Source organism: Eschrichtius robustus, chromosome X, assembly GCF_028021215.1.
Source record: "Eschrichtius robustus isolate mEscRob2 chromosome X, mEscRob2.pri, whole genome shotgun sequence".
Taxonomy (NCBI): domain Eukaryota; kingdom Metazoa; phylum Chordata; class Mammalia; order Artiodactyla; family Eschrichtiidae; genus Eschrichtius; species Eschrichtius robustus.
The window spans coordinates 89082125-89106464 of NC_090845.1; the positions used below are offsets into that span (position 1 = coordinate 89082125).

At 39.3% G+C, this 24340-nt stretch overlaps 1 protein-coding gene across 3 annotated transcripts in view; it reads right to left on the reverse strand.

The window, feature by feature from the left end:
* PCDH19 (protocadherin 19) overlaps positions 1 to 24340 on the reverse strand; it is a 104650-nt gene that overhangs the window by 36278 nt on the left and 44032 nt on the right. For 2 of the 3 annotated variants that reach the window (XM_068533545.1, XM_068533543.1), the window contains 2 exons: positions 13407 to 13465; positions 6074 to 6246 (listed from right to left, as the gene is read on the reverse strand). In XM_068533545.1, coding sequence (XP_068389646.1) covers positions 6074 to 6246; positions 13407 to 13465 — 232 coding nt within the window. The remainder of the gene's footprint in view (positions 1 to 6073; positions 6247 to 13406; positions 13466 to 24340) is intronic. The other variant, XM_068533544.1, reaches the window with a different exon arrangement.

Consider the following 24340-nt stretch of genomic DNA (forward strand, 5'->3'; position numbering starts at 1 on the left):
CTCTAAAGGCCAGTTCAAACCTTTTTCAATTTGGTGCCTGGTGATTTTTCCATGGCTGAAGTTTTATTGGGGGTAAGCCTTGGGGTAGGAATAGAAATTGAAAAGACTTTCTTGTCAAGCCACATTTCAAAAGTGGATGTGTCAACTTAGCTTTCCTTAGCCCAAAATGAACAAACAGGCAATGAGACATCTGGTGAAGACAGAGACCAAAAATACCTGGGGCAAAGACCTGATCCTGGATGACAAAAAGCATCTACAGTAAGAAAGGAAAGCCATCTCACAAGTATTTTGCCTATAGTGCAATAAAGGAATAATACATGATTTTGGTATTCTTGAAATTACTTTTTAAATTATGACTCAATTCTTCATATTTATTTCATAATAAAAGGGTTAAAGGGAAGATGACAGAAAAAATACTTCATAAATATTTAAACAGAAAGTTCAGATTCATGTTTTCCCATCCTGATGGAGTTTATTTATGGTCCTTAACCATCTTACGATAGGACAGAAATAATGTTAAATAGACTGAGAGACCCAAAGAAAATAATGATCTTGATATTTCAATGGACTTTTTGAGTATGTGAATCAACCATATGATCTAGCCCTATACAACAACTTGATTTGCTTCTCATCTGTTGTCCTATTGGCAGTGTCCCTACTTATCATGGCCTATAGAACTTGCTTCATCATGAAGCAATTGGAAAAAAATTCACCTAGCAAATCACCCACATAGAGCATAATTTTATCTTGCATACTATGTCGGGGCCTGGCTTCCACTATTCCTCCAAAGGGATCCCATTACACCAAACTGTCTTTTGAAATGCACTTTGCTTTCCAGCTCAAATAATCTTAATTAATTTCTTCACTGATCCTCTGCAGTCTATTCCATACTGGACCATTTGTGCTATTGGGTCATAAACTCCTAGAGAATGAAACCCTTAATTGTTCAGTGTGCTCCCTTTATATAGCCTCCATCCTCCAATGCTTTCCGAGTGCTCAGAAATATAGAAATTCTTAGTGTCAACCAGTAAAGAAAGCCCTTGGCATTTATTCTCGTGATGAGTAATGAATCCCATACTACAGGTAATTATTAATAATAATAAATTTTAAAATAGACAATGACTATGAGACAACTAAAAGTTCCAAGTAGATCAGGAAAACATTATTATATTAAGAAAAGGAATAGTGCTTTTATTTCAAAGCAGATGAACAGAGCTGTCCTAAAAGAATTCTCTGACCAAAAGGCCCAGGCCAAAATAATGCTAGTAAACAACTGCTAAGAGCATGGATGTTTCCCTTAGTTAAGGACAACGTTTTATTCTAGCAGCCACCTTGCCAATAAAATGTAAATAATGCTTTGGAAGGAGTCCAATTATCTGGTGCAGCAATGTAGTTGAAATAAACAAAAGCATCCACCTGTCACTTCTCTTCCCACCTACCCAGCCATTGCTGAGACTGAGAATGGATAAAGGTCCTGGATGTCAGAATGAAAGGGAGGCTGGGTATTGAGTATCACTGAGTACCTCTTAACCAGCAAGGTAACTGGGCATGTCAGAGATTAAACCAACCATCTTACAATGACAGTAACTAAAAGTAAGCAGGAAGTTCAATCTCAGAGTAGATGGATTTAAAAAGAAAATGTTTAACATTGTGACACTGTTCAAATTAGAACATCGAGGAAGAATCTTCCGTGATACTCTTACTAAAAATAAGATCTTGACTGTAAGTCTTCTTTTATTGTTTCTTTTGCTTTATTGGCACAATATTAATAAGGTTTTTATTAGTCCCAGGCTCTATTCTTATGATGATTTCTAAAATCAGAAAGAATTATTCATTTCATCATTGAGCTGACCTTGGTCACCCCAGTAAAACCCGGATAAGCAAAGCTAAAAAGATAACTTTCACAGTCAATAACAGAAGTAGTTGACACATTCCCAGAGCCAGACATATAGTGGGCACTCAAAAATATTGCTGAATGAATGAATAATATATATCTATGCATGGATTGTTCCTGTCTGGTTAGAATGCTGTATACCTGAGGCAAGATGAAAAAAACCTGCAAGTCATATATATAGAAACACTGTATACATATACATTACTGTGTTCAAGTAATTAAACATTTTACCTGGTATATTTTCAAGAGGCTAAAGACATCTTTTAAAGATTCTACGTGAGCAAAACCAGGGGAGAAATAACCACATGAATTGCAAAACAGTATATCTAGCCTGAAAGATGCTAATTCGGGTCCAGGGGGAGCTAATCAACCTCTTTGTTGAAGTAAAGATAAAACTTTTTGACAGCAAATGCTATTCTGATAAAATGGAATTTTCAATTACTCTATGAACATCTGGTTCATGCTACCATTTCTGGAGCCCAGCAGCACACTGCTTTGCAATGTCACAAAATAGTCTCCATTGAGAACTCCCTATTTTGCTAAGAGATTAATTGAAATGAGTGTTTGGAAATTTAGTGAGGTGAGAGGTGAGTCGGGGGATAGGTAAGAGGATAAGGAAAGGATGTTCAGTCACTGAATCATAATTTCATTAAAAGCCTAGAGGAAATTAAATTACACATTGTTGGTAGAGTGCTGAAAGTGTAAACGTCTTAATACACCTGTGGTTGAAACTAGAATATGCATAGTATGCAGTCTACAGAATATTTTCATGGCTAATTTGCAACAGTGGTTACATTAGGCACAGATCAAGTTCTTCAAATCCATGTTTTACACAACAAACATGTTAAATGATATTCAGGTGATGAAACTAGCAAATAAACAAGTTTAGGAAAATGCAGAAGAACCTACACTCCCAGAAATAAAGCAATCATTATATTGCATTTTGGTGATTTTAGATGTCAAAATCAGCTAGATGTTATCACAAATTTCTGTATGTTGCTTCCATTTGGTATCAATTAGCATGGGAGGGAAACCAATTCAGTGTTGTAGTGAACTCCAAATTAGGTGCATATTAGAGCAATTAGAGTCATCTTTTCAGCTGATGAATTTATAATCAATAATTAAAATCATAAGGTAAGAGATTGAGTGTGATTTGAAACAAATTAGTTGGGCTTGGGACTAGTATGTACGGTTCTAAGACATGAACCTATAAACTCTAATTTCTTATCAGGACTACACATTTGAGTATGCATAATGGGATATCCAAGTCATCACAAATGGGCATGCAAAGAAGCAAGGAGACAAAAGCCTCTTAACCCAGCACTATTCAATCCAAAAATAACCCTGATAGGAAGAGATTCAAGCCCAGTGAAACCCCCAATTGTGCAACAAACCCATGAGCCTCTGGCATCTCTGACCACCCTACTTTTTGGCTATTCTTCTTAGAGATTGTCTGCAGAAGTTGCATAGGAAGAAATTTTTGTCCCTGCCAGAAGGTGGTAATTTTACCAAATAACTCAAATTCAGGGAGGGAAAACAATGGTTAAAACATTTGAGTGCGACTCCCCAGCTCAGCACCAAATCACATCAGGAACCAGATCAGGTGGTAAAATCTGCTGAGTGATAACACTTACTTGCTCTCAAGGCACTCTGAGAGCTATAGAGAGATAGCATTGCAAAAAAGTGCCATATGCCAGTAGAAGTACAGGATAAAGAATGTTCCATCACCTTCTTTTCTGGGAAGCCATGAGAAGAGCTACAGTATGGGGGACAAGCTGAGACATATTAATTCAAAGGCACTGCAGATGATAAATGTAATTCAGTCACCTGGCAACCAGGAAATTCAGCTCAGCCAGTTCATCAACCCACTGACCTGGTTTTAGGCTTGTCGAGAGTGATACCAGGATTGATAATAATCCAGAAAGAAAAGATTCCTGCCATTCCATCATATCTCCACCCTGACCCAGCTCACAGATGTGTTTGGTTGGGGCAATCAAAATGCAATCAGTCAGTGATTGTCTTTCAACCACTGTGCCTTAGGATAAAATGAAAAACATTTATTATATGAATCCAAGTTTGAGAAAATGCTAGAAAACGTTAATTTTTGAATCATTGCTATTGTTTGAGGTAGCAATATTCAACCCAAGTAAACTGGCGACACCACCTATGTGGCTAGCCTAGAGTTGATTGGGGATACAATTAAGTACCATTATGGAAAGCTCAGTAGCACTGGGATATCATAAGGTAGAGCCAGAGATGTAAACAAGGCCTGAATTCCCTTTGTAACTAAACTTTTATGATTCAACCAAATTGAAAAGAACAAACCCGAGGGTTGGTTCAAGGTTTAGCCACTGCTAGAATAATGGAAAAAATGAAGATACATAGATAAGGATCGAATATTGAGAAACAAAATGTAAAAGTGTTGCCAAAACAGAAGAGCAAAAAATTGTGTGCGTGTGCGTGTGTGTGTGTGTGTGTGCGTAGTCCCCATCTTAAACATAGGAGAGTCTTGGGATAATGCCACACATTTGCTTTAGAATCTCATTATTACAAGTCTACAGTATCTATACACAATACATCCCTTTTGTAAGAAACACTCCCTCAGAAAAATTAGCTGCAGTCCACTGGTACTATTTTCCTAGAGACATGTGACAAGAAACTAAAACAGATGTTGTTCTAGCCAGGCACAAAGTGAGAATCAATTATGACTATTTCTTTTCCTGGAGTCATTTCATTTTAGAGAGCATCTAACTAAAACTCTTTCTGATACAAATGAAAAAGCATTTCTTTGAGACACAAGACTAGTAAATGGTACATATCAGTCTGTATCCTGTGACACGCTACTAATCCTCTGAGAATCAAATAGCCTCTGTTTCAGTTATATAAATGTTTAATTTTTTCATCTTTAGTCTTAGTAAGGTCACCCAGAAAGTATATTATCTCTGCGGATGGCACCACTCACCAATGAGAGAAGGCAGCAGTGCACAATCGGTAGTGACATATATATTATAGACTTTGACACTTGGATCTGCTGGGGAGGGGATGGATTAAACAATTTAATAGAATCTACAGTGACTAACTTTTTCTCCATAGAAAACATTTTATTTTGTGGATCGTACATTTTTTTTCCTTTGGATTCATTTACAAGACCAAAACAAAAGCATTTAATGATGTTTACAGTGAAATGAAACAGCTGAAGACCAGCACATAATCACCATATTTTGTTTTCTCATCTTTAAGTCTTTTACCAGTGGGGCTTCCAGCTGAGCTTGCGTCTAGCTTCTCTCAAGACATAGCCAAGCATTCTGAACCTTCACTGAGCCTAAACACCAAGCTGAATTCATAGTTCTTAATTGAAAAAGACAGGCTGTTTGCCTAGCATGTTTGCATCAGTAAAACACTGAAAATGACATTTGTGCCCAAGTCCGTCTGAACATTCTGCCTTAGCTGAACTCTGCTAATGTTTTTATAGCCTGGTTTATGCTTGGCTCCTCTTGCTAAAGCATGTGTGGCTGAGTTCCCAAAAATAGACTCTTCTTCATACATGAGGATGCCGTTCCTGACATGTGCTTTGAGGCATTTTTGACATGCACAGAATGTTACATTAAGTCAGCCATGTTTTCTTACCCTGGTCTCTCCTATGACCAATGGCATGCATTTGCATGGTAGCTAGAGGGATTTGGCATCACAGCCCCATAGACAAAATGGGAAGTTTTGTACTCTCTCCTCAGTAAAGAGTACGCAATCTGTGGTCAGAGAACAGGGTCTCTTTCTGGGTAAAGTTAACCAACTTGATATGGAAATAAAACTCACCCCTTTGGTGTCATGAGTGCTGTGTTCTCTGCAACTCAACTGATCAGTCCAATTCATGTACTAAAGCAAAAAGAGGCATTTATTCCTAGTGAGAAGGCATCTGCTAATTTCCTATGTGTGCAGTGCAGTTATGATTGATGAGTATGTATGCAATATGTATAGGTAGTTGGCTTTTTAAATGCCTGAACATTATATGATCATAGGGGATCCACTCAGGGAGGGTGAAGAAGAGTCTGGACAGGTGTCAGGACATCTCAAAACCCTGTAGGAAAATACACTCATTACAGTAAAGTAATGCAGTGAGCCTCCAAACATCCTGGGTTCTTTGGAATCTATGGTTGCAACTTACAGCCGATCAGCCCTTACCATGATCAGGCATCTGAGATCCCATGGAGGTCACACTGGTGTTCAGCACATCATTGACAGCAGTGTCACAATACAGGCTTCGCTGGACATCATGCTCACTGTCAGTCTGGTCGCTCTCTTCATGGCCGCTATCCTTCAGGCTGTTGCCCTCTAAGTCCTTGAAGGTGGAGCTGCTGGGTTAAAGAAAGAATGATAATTTATAACTGTGATAGATCTGATTTTTAAAAATCTTTCAGAGCCAGGATGATGTCAGCTCTGTGGTGAGGCCAACAGCAACTGGATTGTCCAACAGGGCAGGAGGAAGAGAAATTTCTGTTTAAAGATCACGGAACTTAACATTGTAGAGAGGTTCCCACTACTGGATGCTGATGCAGCTAATACTTTCATTCACTTATCTTCAGTGCATCGCTACGGGTGAGGCGGAAGAAGCTACAACTCTGAAACAACCACCTGCAAAAAATATCATCATTTCAGAAGGTTTTTTTCTCTTCTTATACAATCAAATTAAAATAATAACAGCTAATGTTTACTGAGGGATTACTGTGCATGAGGCACTGTTCTAAGTGCTTGACATGAGTTAACTATTTTAATAATCACAACTCTATAAGAGACAGGTGCTATTAATATTCACATTTACAGGTGAAAAAAAGAGAGGCACACGGAAGTTAAATAACTTGTCCAAGGTCACACAGCTGGTTAAAATGGTAGCAGATCGAAGACCAAACCCAGGCAGTCTAGCTGCAGAGCCTGGACCCTTAAACACTAGGTATACTACCTCTCCAAAGATATCTACTAACCAACTGTGAAAATGAAAGTGGCAGAAATTGAGGTAATGCAATTCAAATAGAAAGGGTTATCAGGATCAGAGAACTCAGGTCAGTTTTAACTGAGAAAGGTTGAGGGACAGAGTCAAAGAAAAAGAGGAGAGGTAGGAGCTGAGAAGAAGAGAGCCTTCGTGCATGGAAAGTAAGAAGAAAGTGAGAACCAGAGAGTGAACTCTAAGGAAACTGTGAGTGTAGCTATGCTAAGAACATGGCAACTTGCAGCTCAAGACTTTGTGTGTAAATTTTTCTTGCACCTATTAAATCAATCCACCATTCAATGCACTAAGCATACTACCCAAAAACCCCACACCATTTCTCACGAAATAGAGAACAGTACATTAGGTACATCCATAGAGGCCCCATCTCCTGTTTCTAATACTTTGTATGTCCTGACAGAATCTGCAGCTGTGCTCCACCATGGACCATAAATTATGCATCTGAAATACCTAGTGAATGGGGAATCCATTCCCTAGTCAGTGAGGAAGCTGCAAAGGCATACTCAAGAAAAGGTGTTGTTGTCTCAACAAGGGAGAATGGCACGCTTGTGAATTAGGACAAGTCCCAACAGACCTACTCTACCTCTGAAAAGGGAGCCCTGTGGAGATGACACTGCAAACTCGCTTGATCTGCTCAACCTTGAACATCCACAGGCCTGGCTCTCTGAAGCTTTGATAAGAACATTCAGTACGTACGATGAAGAGCTATGCCATGGACACAATGGCTACATTGTCATTCTCCACACTTGGTCAAAAGGAAATCACAGCAGATTTTTAACATATGACCAACCTAGATGTAGAATGCTTGCTGCCCTGAATATGAAAAGGAAAAGATCAAAAGGGCAGTAACTGGAAAGCCATAATTGTCAGAAAATGAAGGGCAGAAGGGGGTGAAGCATTGACCTGTTTGCTAATTATTTTCAGAAAGAATAACTGAGCATCAACTGTATTAAAACTAAAATCACTCAATAGGCCAACTCACTCAGCTCCTCCAAATTATGTCATGCAGCTACTCAGCCCTGTGGACCCACCAGGATGCGGTTCTATTCAAAAATCAATCATCTTATGAGTCTTTTATGGTCATTAAGACCAAATGGAAACACATGCTTTAAAGTGTGTCACCACCTCTAGTTTTATGGCACAGATTTGGAGGCTTCCTGTAAATACTAATCGCACAGCATGAACAGATTCAAAGTTTGTTTTTTAGAAAAAAATCTGGTCCTGCCCACATGCACCCCTGCACCTCAGGAGAAAGGAAACCTGCCTGGATGGTATTACTGGTTGCTACATTTTTATAACAAATAATTTTTTGACCTGCATTTCTGCTATCTGAAGCATGTGAAAATTTCTTTAATCCACAATGCAAAATTGTTACCTTAAACCACAGAATTCAACCCTGAATTGACTGCATTTCAGCAGTTGCTAAAACTTGCTTGAGATATAGGATGGTGAGGGGTGTAGAATAAGGACAATGCAATTAACCATTCCTTAGAGCAAGGTTCTCAACCTCGGCACCATTGATATTTAGGGCTGCATAATTCTTTGTTGTGGGTTGGGGAGGGGGGGCTGTCCTGTGCATTGTAGGATATTTAGCAGCATCCCTGGCCTCTACCCACTAGATGCCAGTAGTGCCCCTCCCAGAAGTTACAACCAAAAATGTCTCCAGACATTGCCAAATCACTCCCGGGTGGGAACCACTGCTCTAGGTTCTTTAAACTCTATTCCTGTAGCACATTAGATTTCCTGATTGTAGTGGAAAGAACACTGAACTTGGAGTCATTAGAACAAGTGATATGGGAACCTGGGCCTGATAGCTAATGTCTTTGTGCCTAGACTTCCTTGTCTGTAAAATGCATTTGCTGGGAATTCCCTGGCGGTCCAGTGGTTAGGATTCCACACTTTCACTGCCAAGGGCCCAGGTTCAATCCCTTGTCGGGGAACTAAGTACATCATTGTTAATCAACTATACTCCTATTTAAAAAAATAAAAAAGAAAGAAAGAAAAAGAAAAAACCTAAAAAAATAAAATAATAAAATTCATTTGCTAAAACCTCTCTCAAGAGGCCATTTTGAGGACACAATGAGATAGTTCACATGAAGTACCAGGTATACACAAATGCTCAGTAAATGGTTATTGTTTAATATGATCATTACTCCCATATATGGTAATGCTTTCATTGAGTTACAATTAAATATTATGTCCATAGTTTTTTTATAGGATTGACATAGGAAATGTATATATAAAGAATGTTTCTATATCTTCTATAAACTATAGTCAGACATTGTCCACTATGTTAATTTCTTCTAAAATTCAGGGACAGGAAAAAAATTCTCCTGTCAAATGTGTATCCTTCCTTTATTGAAAAATGAGAATGACACGCTCTGTATACTTACCTTTCTGTCTTGGCTTCTCAAAAGCTTCAAGGAAAATATAATGTTTAATTGCAGTGAGTTACATGCCAGGGATCTCTATTTAGCTTCTCGTAATTGGTTTTGGATCTGTCTTTTAAATTTTTGATCATCGTTTTTATATGCATTTAAATATTATAAACCACCTTGGAGCTTTTGGTTTTTTAGGTAGAAAGAAGAGAAATAATAAGATAGTGAAGAATTGGCTACTAGGACTTAAGGGACTGGTAAGGTGAGAATAAGTCATATATTCTCTAAAGAAAAAGCAAGGAGTATTAACCCCCTCCCCCAAACCTTAGAATAGTTAACTTGTTTAAAGCTCAGTTTGCCCATCTGACAAACTAAGTACCACTTACTGTCTAAGTACCACTTTCTCTCTCTCATCCTGTAAGGACATTTAGTGGCTTAATGAATGGATTTCTGTAAGGCAGTTTAAGACAGTAAGCAAGATGCTGCAAATTGTAAAACAGCCTGGTAACTGGCCACTCACCCAAAACAAATAACAATTTATGCCAGGCATAAAAAATGCTGATTCCACTTGCTTTATTACCTGTGTACTTCTTGGGAGATGAACGACTTGTAAACCAACTTTTGTGGGACAATAAATTAGGGTTCTTTTTCCAATGGTATTGCAAATACAAATGTTTCTATTACTTGCTCTGGTGGCCAAGAGAGGGACAAGTTTGTCTGAGAAAACTTAGAACAAGATTCTGCACACAATAATTACTCAGAAAATTCTTGGTGAATGAACGTTAATAACATTCTGACCCGTATTTACCCTTTAAAATATTAGAAATCTTTCCAAAAGACAGAAAAATCTGAAAGGAAACAGGTCTTATCTTCCTAGTAGGTCACACCACATACCCAGGAAATACCCTCTGAGAATGAGAAAAGAGTGAAAGTCAAAAGAGAAGGGAAACTATATTTAAGAAACATAAGGAAGATCCCAGAGTGGTTCCTGGACCACCTGTATCACAATCACCTTGGGAACCCATGAAAACTGGAGATTCTCCAGGGATGGAGCTAGAGACTCTGCATTTAACAAGCCTCCCAGGAGATTCTAATGCACATAAAAGGCCAGAAATTGCAGGTTTAAAGGAACATTTAATGCTAGTTTTCAATGGAAAAATGCTGAGGTGTTTTTTTCAACTTTTTTCCTCCATTCCTTCAATAAACATGTACCAGCATTTGTTATAGACAAGGCACCATACCAGGTGCTGCAAAACCCCAGGACAATTTGGGTGGAAAAGGAAAGCACTATGCATGGTTTAGGAGCCAATGCTCACTTTTTTCCCCACACTGCTTCAGTACCATGTTCATTTTCTGTTTTATTTTCTTTGAGCTATAGCCACATGCACTGCTTGATATTGCTCAAAAAGCACTGCAGAAGCGGGTATCAGACAGCAGCACAGAAAACTGGCACGAGGAAAGTGTTGCAGCAGGGGCAAAGTAGCACTGCTGGCTTTCCTTGCTCTGAGACGACAGCAAGGAAACAAACATAGCAGGAAGGAAATCCATCCAGAAAAAATCCTAACTGTCTTGGCTTGTTAATCTGGACTCTGACATAAATCTTGGGTATACCTGCAGGTTACAGGTGACGTTCTGAAAAAAAGAAAAAAAAAACTACAGAAATATATCGCTAGATTACTCAGTGCAGAAGATTATGGGCGAATGTGCCATATATCTTCCGTTACCCTTCCAGATCTACTCTTCACCCTTCTCAACCTTGATTTGTGCTAGGAGAAACCCCTTGCCCTCTGGCTTTCCCCTTTGGTTTACCTTAGGTAGACAGATTAGAGAGAGAAAAAGAAGTCTGAGTGTAAGACAGTTAACAGCTGCTGGAGAATGCCAAAAAGAAGGGTCCAAGAAGCATCCTTGGATGGGTAGAAAGTGAGTAGAGGAAGAAAAGATGGATAGGAAAAGAAGTTCTCAAAGTTGGCCTGAAATTGGATTGGCATTTAAAGAAACAAGGACTTGATAATAAAATTAAAACTGATAATCAGATTCAGAATGTCCTGGCCAGGAGCTTTTTCCATGCATGTAAATGGATCCTCAAGAAACCACATACAGCGAAACGCCTTTCAAACATCACTGTGAGCTATTTGAACGTGGTTTGTGTGGTTTTATCACCTAGTCACTACTCTCTTAACATTTTCCACACATTTTACATTTAAAATCGTTAGTCCCCCCCAAAAAGCATAGCACACAAGATTCCCTGTGTCTTTCCAGGTATTGTGCTTTGTCTAAATTCAATTGATCCTATAAATTCCAAGGCCTTTGTGGTTTTCTAAAGCCCTCAGGGTTCCAAAAACAGAACCTGGCAAAAATGCCTGTGTCCCTGAGCTTTCAGATGTTTCCTCTTAATCAAGGTTGTCCCTGGTAAAAAGCCACTATCTTTGATTTCAGGCAACATCAGGAGATTTTTCCACTGAGATCCTATTGAGTCCAGGTTGTGCCTTTTGTGTGTCCATGTTTGCAAACAAAAACATATAAAGTAATTAATCAAAATCAGAAGTTCGAGTGAGTCCCAAAGCTGCTGTGGAAATACATGTGTCCCGAAAGCTAAATGTTCGAACATAAGTTTTCATCTCATCAGTTTGCCTTGTGCATTGGATATTCAGGTCTGACCTAAGACGGTGAGGGTCCCCAGGAGTCTTAGCTTTCTGCCATGCTATGAAAATCCGGCTTATGCTATGAGTTTAACCTGGTCGTAGAATTCTCAGGTACCCAGAGCTAGCCCAAGGGATCAATGAGGATAAGGTAAGTCACTGTTTTTACCAGAAGTTTAAAAAAGGAGCTATGAAATAACAGTTCTGAAGCAGAAAGAAAGCAAATTTCTGCTGTGGTTACTCTAATAAGTGCACAAAAAAGAGGGCTTTTTCCCTCCTAATAAATCAGTCGGATAATTTTGAATTCCTCCCCTTTTGTTTTTATTCTGTGGGCCAAGGAAATATTCAAAATGGATTCCTCCCAACCCCTCAAAAACTTCCAAACAATGCTATGACTGTTAATACTGGGCTATCCATTTTCAGATAATTAACGATCGACACTTAAGGTCACAAGCGATTCCAGACCGATACAGATAAACCTAGCATGTTTTCAGGGGTTACTGCAGCATCGTGAATTAAATTAGATCCGAATTAAAGTTGTTTGTACAACAAACTAGTTTATTCCTCGAATCCTACACCTCTGGTGATGTAAATTTATGGAATTAGAGCCAGCAAATAATAGAGTTTTCAGATCTCTACTGCAGCTCTAACATACCCTGCTTGCTTCTCTATTTCATTTCTATTATTTTAACAATCACACACAGAGTTCAATTTTAGCTGCAGAATAACCACTGGACCATTCAAGAGGATATTTGCATCAAACAGTAATAAAGGCATCATCTGAATGGTCAGTACCAATTTTTCTGCACAAGTTCTCTCCTTAGGGGACTCCCTGAACCCCTTGTCTTGCCTGCCTTGGGCACCTTGGTGCCCACCACACCAGATAGAAATCCTCCTTGGCAGTATGCAGCTCTGTATTCACATACACTGTGGCTCCATGGATAACTGAGTTATGACCAACCATTCACACAAATCTCAACTTTGAACGCTTCATTTGAAATACTTCTATTTCAAGATTTATTGAATTAGGCAAATATCTTTTCTTTCCCTTTCTCATCTATAAAGTTTTTTAAAGATAAGGAATTAGTTTATCTGTCATTAAAATAGCCTTAAAATGATTTCAAAGTTGTCAAAATAACAGCCACGCTGAAATTCACTAGAAGTTCCACAGGAGAAAATTTTAATATTAGATTTCTTAATCATCACATGAAACTGTATTTTAATATGACCCCAATTTTATTTTGTCAATTATTTCTGTATACAGTTATGTAAAGAAACATGATAAAATGCCAACAGTGATTCTGGGTGGCGGAATTACCAGTGATTTTTACTTAGTTTTTTTTAACGCTTTTCTGAATTTTCCTAATTTTCTACAATAAACAGATAGGCATTTTCATTTCAAAATCTGAAAATGGGACCATTAAAAATATTTAATCTTTTTGCTTTTTATATTCAGTCAAGCTTAGTTGTAGAAATAGGCAAGCAAACCAACATACCTTTTGATTAAATGGGCTCGGCTGTTCACGTAGTTGGAGTCAAAAGAATAGTTTTCAGTCTGCAGTGGGGGAAAAAAAAAAGATTAAAAAGGTTACAGAGACGATTCATGAAAAGAGCTAAACTCTCCTACTTAGGAGGAATTTTTCTACTGGGCAAGAGGTAATGAATGAATCAGAAACCAAGGCCATAGTGGTGCAACAGCCTGACGAATGCCTGCCACCTCCTTGGGGCCCTGGGGGCTCTGTGGAGGCAGCTCTCCCAGGCAGATGAAGATGAACTTGACACAAACATCCCCTAGAATATGCCTGGCTACCGACCATGCAACCACTTAGGGAGGATACAGCATGACCCAAAATCTTTACAGAAACTAATTGCTTCCCATTCCCCAGTGGACACAATTCTGTGCCCATCAAATTGACTGGAAGTTCAAAGGTATTTTTATTAGTAGTAGATAATTAACATGTTAAAATATGTATTCCATAGATATGGAAATGCAAGCAAGGTAATCACTGTGGATTTAAACTGCACTTCCCTTTGTTTTAAGACATTTTGCTCAGCACTGGTTATACAGGAAGGCCTTCGTTTTATCACAGACATAAAGGCAAACAAGTATTATGCCTAAGACAGGATGAAGGGCAGTCCACAGGGGGTGCCAAAGCCTTTCATGTGAAACATGAAGTTTGCAAGCAAACCTATCATAGCAAGTTCCTATCATTAAAACACCACTGTCTAATCTGGTTACAGCAGACTGCCTGAGCAACGGTTTTACAAAAGCAAATGCAGAATACCTGCCAGATGAAAGAGATGGGATAACAGCTGATGAGCATCCAGAGGTTGGGGGTGGATTGAAGGGGGGGCAGCCTTAGAAGGGGGAACACAGGGAAAAGTCAACACTGAAGTAACTGAAAGTCCAGTAAAGTGGATCTTACCTCCAACACTAAAGTACTACTCTCCTTGAACCATTGTATAAACTGAAAAATGCCCAAACACATCTCCTCCGCTCTCCTGCCAGTCTACCAGAAATTCTCACCATTCTTACCATTCCTTAGGGCCTTCTGAAATCACTTCAACTGAAAGTGCCTGGGAAAGGAAACACAATAGCTGTCGAGCTAACAAAATAGTACATTCCTTTCCGATGACTACGTGTCTCACGTTAGCTGCGCTAGGCTCTTAGATGCAGCTTTACGTTTCAAGGAGCTCAGAATTTGGTAGAGGGGAAAACAGGACAGGTGATAGCAGATCTAACTACCACATGAGCACCAAACAGCCAATAGTCAGGATAGGGACCCTAAGTATCTAGAGTAAGTGGGGATAGGGGTGGCGAGTAGGTGAGAGAAAGAAGGAAGAACGTATGGAGAAGAAAACTGAATCCCATCACTGCCCTGTACTTACTCAGACATGCCCGTGCCCTCCACATGCCCCTTATTTGAAGATAAGCTGTATAATATCCACCCACACTGCTTTTATCTAGAGGATAAAATCCCCTTTAATGAAAACCACAGTAAGTTTTTGTGCTGTTGGAAGGAATGGATTGGGAGAGTGAAAATCAAAAGGGTCAGTTCATTTCTAATTTGTTCGTAAGAAAACGGAGGCTGAAATTGTTGCAAACATAATTGCAGAAGGAGGAAGCAAACTTGAAGGTGCATGGGGAATACAATGCTGGAAGAGGTTGTCCATCAGTCAGTCAACCAACAAGCACTTCTTGAACTGATTTTTATACCAACATAAAATGCAAAAATGGTGTTAGGTAAATGTGCTCTTCTATGATATTCAGTACAATATATAATTTAGTAAATGAAAATCTCCTAACCGCCCCCCAAAAAGCATTCTATCCAAATAAAACAGGGAATTGATTAAGCACTCAGGAGTTTAATTATTAGTTTGTACAACCTGGGACAAATTACTTAATTTCTACGTGTCTCATTTTTCTCCTCTATAAAATAGGCATAATAGAACACAAATCCAAAGGGGAATTTCAAGTGCATTTATCATGACTCATGGTGGGAATGATGGAAACCCTTATCCTCTGCTTTCTACAGAACCTGGATCCCTGAGTAGGATCAGGGATTTGACCACATTCGGGCAATAAAAGAGTAACATGTATACAGTCCATCTCAGCCTCCAAACTTCCTAAATCATTTTTTCAAGAAAGTTAATAGGTAGAGAAACAGATGTAAAAGAAAGGAGGATACTGGCTTTGCAGGGAAAGCATGAGCAACATCCCAAGATATTGTCATGTTAAAGAAGCCAGTTTTCAAGTAGAATATTTTACATAGACTTGCATATGAGGGTGTCCAATCTGTGTGCACTGTGCATCAAATATGGAGCCCTGTGGAGATGTGACCTCCAGGCATGGTGCCAGAACCCTGTTTGAGCAAATAAGCAAAACCATACAAATTTATCCCTGGTGACTACTACTTCTTGGTCCTAATGGAATAATATATCTCACCTTGAGGATTCCCACTCACAGGCACTGAGTTAAAAGAAGACACAAGTCTAAAAGGCTTGCTTATGGAAAGCTTAACAATTCTCTTTCCCTTGCTGTGATACACAGATGGGTTAACCTGGGCAGAAAAGCCAGCCATGATCTGCCACTGTAGGTAGGAGAGTATCATTGAAGCTTATCACCTTCCTATCTTTCTCCTTTTTCTTAGTCTAAAAGAGTAAACCCCCCTCCCATTCTCGTGGGTCCTGGCCTTCAAATGTAAATATTCCATTCCCCAAACCAGCACCAACCATAACGGACAGATGGCCCATGCTGCATCCTCATGCAATTAGAAGTACTGTTCATGAGGCAGATTACTAGAACTGATTTTCCCATAATGGATGGAACTATGCTGAGTCATCCATTGTCTTTTGCCTCTTTAATTAGTCTCAGGTTTCTTTGTGAGGCAGCTTGGTTAGCGTTATGGAAACAATGTATGCAACAGAATCATTCTAATTGGGTAGGATATACTATTCTGGCCTCATTAGAACTATAATCCAAACAACTGAGCTAACTGGCCATAGATGGCCTTTTATGGGTCAGGGTATACTAACATCAAGTGTTCTTGCTCGTACTGATTCAAGGCGTGTGCTCAAACCCAACTCCTGTGCATTGAAAGAGTAAATTTTTTTCACACTTCAGGTAGAGCAAACAATGCGACTCAGACCACCCTGAAGAAGGAAATAATCTTTTCTTAATGAATAGTTTGCATGCCTTAAGCTGGTGATTCTCAGCCCTAACTGCACATTAGAATCAACTAGGGAATTTTTTTTAAAAAATACTGTTGTGAAGGTCCCACTCCAAGAGATTCTGAGGTAATTGGCATGGAATGGGGCCCAGGCATTGGTATTTTTTTTTTAAAGCTTCCCAGGTAATTCTAACAGACATCCAGAGTAGAGAACTCTCCTGAGCAAAAGACGGGCCACAGGCTTTGACCTGATGTGCTGTGTTTTCTAAGGCAAGCCCAGCTGTTTAGAAGATGGATCTCTTTTGTCAGATTATCTGCCAAGGTGATCTCAATAGAAGATAAAGAATGACAACAGAAAAACACTTCTTAAGAAATAATAGAAGAGCTTTTCTTTTTTGCATGAATGTATTGGCTCCTGGTTAGCCTTATTTAATCAAAATTTGCTTGACATTATTCCAATCCCCTCTCTAAGTATTCTAAATGGCAAATAACATGAAACATTTGAGAGGGGAAATTTTCTCTAAATGTCACATTAATTTCACTAGGAAATGTCCCCATCTCTAATGATACAGCCAAGTTAGCACAGGAACACAACAAAGAGACAAGAATATTTGTTTCTGAAAAACCTAAATTTTGACATTAGAAAAAAAAATGGGTCTAGAGCAAACTTATTTTCTGTCTCAGTGGTAAATAAGAGTCACTTTCCTATCATTTAATATATTTCTCCCAAATCCCTTCTCTAATTAGAATTCCTTATCCTAGGATTCACTGAGGGCAGACTTCTCACTTTGCTTAGGTTTAATACAATCTTAATTTTCTGAAAACCTAAAGAATAAATACTTCTGGATAGCAGAGTTTTTTAGATAGCTTAGTGCTTTCTCCTCTAAGGACTACAACTTTGATTTAAAATCCTACCCATTCTGCCTTCTTTTTGAAAGTTATCACACAGTTCCTTATTGGTTCCTTAGAAGAACCTTTCTAAACATAAATCACTGTACCGTGCAGGTTTTGCCTGTACACTCACTGACCCCAAAGCATTGTGTTTTTTGAGTTCTTGCCTTTAATTTTTAACATATGTCTCCCACCAACTTGCTATAAAACACTCTTCCATTTCAAGTTTGATATTTCCACTCTGCTGTCTTGGAAACTATATAATTATATTTGTTAGAGCAGTCTAGAAAATGAGAGTTAAGTTCTGGGTAGAGAGCTGAGATGTTTTTCTAAGAGGGAAATGACGTGATCTTTACTATAGGGACTTCTGTGCAATGTTTTGGGTTTTGTTGTTGTTTGTTTTTTTACCTGCTCAGGAGCCTTCTTTGCTAACTACTTTCTATTCGCAGCTCCTTTCTGGATATGGGAGGCTTCTAGAGAGACTTTGGGGTGAGTAATATGTTATTATGTTAATGAGTCTGGCACATCTGAAGTCAAATACTTCCACTTTGTCAGGCCCCCAAGGTACCAGAATGCCCTACTTTAATTGTCATTTTGCATTACTTTCACAGTTCACTGAGTTGTGCCCTAGTCTCTGGAAGAGTGACTGCGACTCTCTCAGCACCACATTTATCGCCAGGAGAGACTTCAGCCCTAAGGAGAAACAAGCCCAATAAATGCAGATATCCAGGACTAGAATATTTGCCCAGCGGCACAAATCCCCAGGTCATGCTACAAAGTTTAAAAAGGTTACAGATGCTGAGATGAAGACAGAGATTCATCAAACCTTAAGGTTTTCATCTGAAAATGAACAGCCATTTTAAATTACACTTTAAAAGTCCCATCAAACTGAAAAGCATTATAACTGCGATCTGCTAACTAATTTTTTTTTAATTTTTCACTCAGTCATCTTATCAATACAAATAGGAAAACTGGAATCCTAAATCAGATGCACAGCAAAATGATTTTTAAATGCTGGTTCTTGATCAATAATGATAAGACGCATAACCTTTTTCTAAAAGCGATTGCTGCTTTAGATATTCACATAGCATCTCCTCACAAAGGCGTTTTTAGAAAATGAATTGACAAATGGCTTTTTCCTCCTTACTATCCTCAACACATAAAAGTTAAAATGTAAATTCTATATAAAAATAAAGCCAACATGCCTCCAGTTAGAATGTATATTCAAAGACATCCATCCAGACAACAAAAGCTGGAGGAGGAATTAGTAAAGATGGAATAAAAGGCACCATCCCCAGAGCTGCCATCACTAGAAAGCTCATATTTACCCTGAACTGGAAAACAAGCTAAATAAACTTCCACTAGCCATGCCTATGTACACACCAGCACTAATTCTCATGCACACACATGTGCGCACACGTGCGCGCGCACACACACACACACACACACACGCAGTTTGACTATAGTAAGCAAGGTGGTGTAGTGGGGTGACCTGAATTCCCTCCTCATGTTTGTCACTGACTCATTGATGGCCTTGAATAAATCACTTGATCCCTCTTGAAGCCTTAATTTATCTATCTAGGGAATGGAGAGAATAACCCAAATGATGCCAATGTTCCCTTCGAGCCCCCTCAAATTGTAGGATTCTAAAACAAAATGGGTCTTGTTCATGCACTGATTCATTTATTCATTCATCCATTCAAAATACATGCACCAAACCCTGAGGATGAAAAAAAAGATATAGGCTGTACCGGTAAGGAGGTCACAAATTGATAGACCTCTTGCTGGGGATGGTTAAAATGTCAGCCATTCAGAAAAACATGAAACACACACACACAGAGACACATACACCTGCAGACACAGGCATATACTTGTACACAGGCTATGGAGTGCAACTTTGAGAATTACACTGCAACTCTACGGAACTAAGTAGCATCCTAATGGCTTGATGGTAGTAGGTGATGCACATAGGAGGATTTGGCCTTTATATTTGTTACATGTACAAACCCATATCACAAATACAAACCACATCCCTCTCCTATCAAATGAGTTATAAAACTTAAGAAGTTCTTAGAAATAGCATGTGTATATGTCCTTTTGGCTCTACTTCAACAGCTTTCATCACCTTGTGCCACTACTTCTTCAATTCCATTTGCCTTTTCCTCGAGCCCATTTTGCAAAACGTTATGTGGATAATCTTCCTCACCCACTATTTTCATCACAGCATTTCTCTTTTCAAGGCCTCAAAGAACCCTTTCAGTTGTTCCCTGTTACATTTAGCACTAAATCTAAATTAAATCTTTAGCTAAGCAGTCATCCAACACAAGTCCTCTACTTCCCTCATATCTCATTTCCTTCATTTCTAATATGTCTACATCCCTGATCATCCCACATAGCTTAGCATGTTCTCAGCACTTAGTGTACAGACTTTGTGATGTAGTTATGCATTTCCTCAGGTTCTATGATTACTTCAGTGTGTAGCATGTCAGTTCATCCTCCAACTGGATTGGAAGCTTTCATTTGAAGTGTCACTGCCACAATGCTGGACACTTAGCAAGTACTCATGTAATGAATCCATCAATGAAAGACCAGAGAAGAAATGGAAGAGGTTTAGAATGAAGCTTCTCGTTGCAGTAAAAGCAGGTGACCAATTCTATTAGGCCAAGGTGGTCTTGTTTCTTCAGAAAGTATCCATTCTGCCCACTGTCTTCTGTAGTTACAGTTTGTTCTCTGTCCTCACTCTCAACTATGACCTTATAAATACACAGTAGTCTGGATATAACTGCCAAGGATAAGATGCCACAGTTAGGTGCTTCCTGCCCATCATCCATCAGTCCTGCCATATCTCTGGGAACGCCGGTAGTGACACATGATACTGTTTCCAAACCAGGGGTAGATAAAATTTCTGTGATAAGATAAGGCTTTGCCTTATCTGTAGACTTCTGAGCCACAGATTGACAGCGTAGCAGCTACTTTTCTGCATGTGGAAGGGAACTCTAGGATTCCAATGGCTTTCAGGACAGGGCTATCAGTGGGAAACACAGCCCATTTGGTTAACATCCAAGTTAAGTTGAAAGAGTTCCCCTCTTGGTGGCCTTTTGTCATCACTGCTAAAATTCTACTGGCACCATTGATGTGGTCAGACTACCTAGAGGTGACAAAGGCAGCATAGGGAAATCACTTTTCTCCACCCTCATCTTTTATTGGGTCAAAGTTGTGACTTTAAAAGAGCAACCCAGTGCAAATTTTACTACAAAGGCCTCCTTGAGAAACCTAGCAGCTTTCTTCGGGAATCCATGCAATTCAGAGGCAAAGAGCCTACTAAATGACCAGGCTAAGCACCATCCCATTATATAAATAAGAACAGGCTTCTGAATAAGGCTCTGGGACCCTTTTCCAAGTCCTCTGTGGGGCACAGTGCACTTTAAAATAATATCTGCTTATAAAAAGCTCTGAGGAACCAGTTAATACCTATTCTACACAGGAAGGCAAAATCAACAAGACTTCGGTGTGGATACAAGTAGTTTAAATAAAATGACTAACCCAATCACATGAGTCATACTATCTCATCCCACATAAACGAAATTCAACCTGAGAAGTAAATAGCTATCAACCACATTCACCAATGGAACAAACCCTGAAGTCCAATCACCATCCCCAAATATGTAACTACAACACATTAAAGCTATTTTGCAGGCTCAGAGTGCCTTTCATCCCCAAATATTAAAGTACTTTACAAGCAGGTGCCAATTGTTACTCCCCCCCTTAAACAGCCAAGAAAACAAACACACAGGTTAAGTGCTACAGCCGCGTTAAATACTGACTCAGCTAGAAGAAGTCACAGAAACAAGAAAAATCCCCAGGAACACTGTTCTTGGCATTACCTACTACTGAGATGGAAAGCAAATACAAGATGGAAACATCAGGGAAGTGATTAGCCTGCTTTATACCTATTTTTCTCTGAATGACTTTCTTGGCTACTTTCAGTGAGTGGGTCAGGAGAGTATAGCGTAGCAGATAGACAAAAGAAAAATTTGGCACACACTAACTGGAGATAGTTCTCCAGACCTAGATGGAGGACCCAGTCACATAGCCCGAAGGATCCAGGAATGAGCCACTTTCTTCCCTGCAACCTTGGTGACTATTTCAATTGTCCTTTAGAGGCATTTACAACCATCTTTACAAGGTGACCTAAGATGACTAGCGATGACTTACGGGGTAGCTTCAACTTCAGAAGCTATGATTTGGTAAAGCTGGTCTAACTGACAGTAAGAAACCAATATAAGACGTCCCACAAGCAATGGCCCACGGATCCACAGTATGAGCTCTCCTGAATCCAGCCTATCTTTGAGCCCTCCTGGCTTAGAGAAGGTCCAGCACTCTGAGCTGGTCCATTTCTGCTAAATTCTATTTCATTGGTCTCAATTCTCTACTACTTAGCAGCTACAGAGCCCTGACTGCCTGCAGAGTACAATTTCTATTGAGCAAGCCTTGTCAGCTGAAAAACTTTCAGAATATTTGGAGGGAAAGCAGTGGGTGGCCCTGTGCCTGTGGGCCAAAACAACACCCCCAAATCCAGTTCCAGCCCCAATCTCATTATTTATATTATACATCACTTACAACCCAGTTGTCTCCACAAGCTTATTTAAGGGTGAAGGAGTAACAGCCTTTGGCATATCATTCTAAATTCATTTCCCTTGTACCGGCTTGTTGCTCAAGCCAGTAATGTGTGATCATGCTGACAAAAAACAACCGAGTTATATACCATCTTAGAAACAGTGAACGTGTTAGCTTCTAATATTAATGTTTTCTAATCAGATGCAACTCAATAGATCATTTTCTTGTTTGTCATCAATGAAATCCTCCATAGTTCTCTTTTGGTGTAGCTATTTTTGATTACCACCATGGCAAACACAGGGGTGTCTCAGTTCACTGGGATGCATAGAGGAAAGGGTGTGCACACACAGCATCCACGACCAAAATATAAACAGATTATTTATTTCTGATCTTAAGTACTAATTTCAAATTTAATGAGGCACAATAAACATTTCTCAAAATCAGACTCCATCGGTTGCTTAACGTTGGCAACCCTCTAATTATGACTGGAGTTTAAATAAAGGGCATTGGGTTTTGTCGAAATTATTAGGCACTGAAGGAAATCCACAGTAACCTCCAATTTCTAGTGACTTAAACAAGCATTGCAGCAAATCAGTGTTGGAGACAAGACAGAGCTTACACTTTGGCATCACCTCATGAAGCATCAATGAGAAGCAATAGGAAGAGGACTGATTCAAGGAAGTAATGGAAATGTTTACTCATTCTTTCAAAACCCCGACCCGTCCTCCCAAATCCTAACAGAACTTCTCGTTTTATGCCAGGGTGGGGGTGGTGAGGGTAGGCTGGAAATTGACCTGATTTTGTAAACAGAGATTAATCAAAAGGCTACTATCTGACGTAAGAGTGCTGGCAACCATGCACAGTAAATCCATAATTACACCTTGAAAAGTGGCTAATATTATGAGCAGTTTGAAATTGTCAGAGTATCAGAAATCTGTAATGTAGTTATGCAATGCACCAACAGAACAACAATTACTAAAGCACCTTGCATGTATATGGAACCTTTTATCACAAAGAACTTCAGAAAGTTTAAAAAAGGTTTCAGGAGAGAGAAAAAAATGTACTTAAGCTTTGAGAAACCATAAGATAGAGGAATATTCTTAGGTGGGCAGAAAACAGACACCCAAGTTAGAAACTGGGCTTGAAGGTAGCTACATTTTCTATAGAGCTCATAGCACAGAATTTTGCTTCTCATCCATCCAGCAAGACTTCCAGGAGGTGCTTGATAAGTGCAACAGAGCAGGTGCCTCCTGTCAATATCATCCTGAAAGAATTAGCATTTGGAAATGAACACGATACACAAAAACTTGCCCTTTTTTCTTTTTGTTTTCTTTTTTTCCCTTTCAACCTACATTAACTAGTTAATTCTCCTGCTACTATAAGCTAAATAAATATTAGTAACCCCATTAACAGGTTAAGAGACTTGCCCTCTGCTAGAGAGGAGCAGTGTCACATCTGCAACTAGAATTCAAGATTTCTCACTGCAGGTCCTGCGCTCACACCACTAGGCCACACCTCATTAGGATTCTGGGGAATGCAATGAAACAGAAGTAATTAAGACTGGCTGACTGCATGTACTATTTGGGAGAAAAAAAAATACCCTAGCCTGCTTGAACATGACAGGTTCAAGGGCAGTGAACACAACTAGAGCAATTTCCTCCTGCAGGAAGATTAAGAAATAATGAGGGGGAACACCTCACCCTCCCTCTCCCATCAGACTCCCAGCAGCAAAAACCAGGAACAATTCCAAACTTAACTGTCAAAAAAAAAAAAACAAAAAACTTAATGCTGTCAGAAACATAACACTGTACGGTGCCTGGGAGTCCTACCACTCAACCTGTACAAGTAACTTCTATGTTGCTTTCTCCATACAGTTCTTAGTGTCCTCCCTCCCCAGCTTTCTCCTGGCCCGTCTTTCAAATACTCTTTTTTTTTTTTTAAATAAATTTATTTATTTATTTAATTATTTTGGCTGCATTGGTTTCTTTTTTTTTACATTTTTATTGGAGTGTAACTGCTTTACAATGGTGTGTTAGTTTCTGCTTTATAACAAAGTGAATCAGCTATACATATACATGTATCCCCATATCTCTTCCTTCTTGCATCTCCCTCCCTCCCACCCTCCCTATCCCACCCCTCTAGGTGGTCACAAAGCACCAAGCTGATCTCCCTGTGCTATGCAGCTGCTTCTCACTAGCGATCTATTTTACATTTGGTAGTGTATATATGTCCATGCCACTCTCTCACTTTGT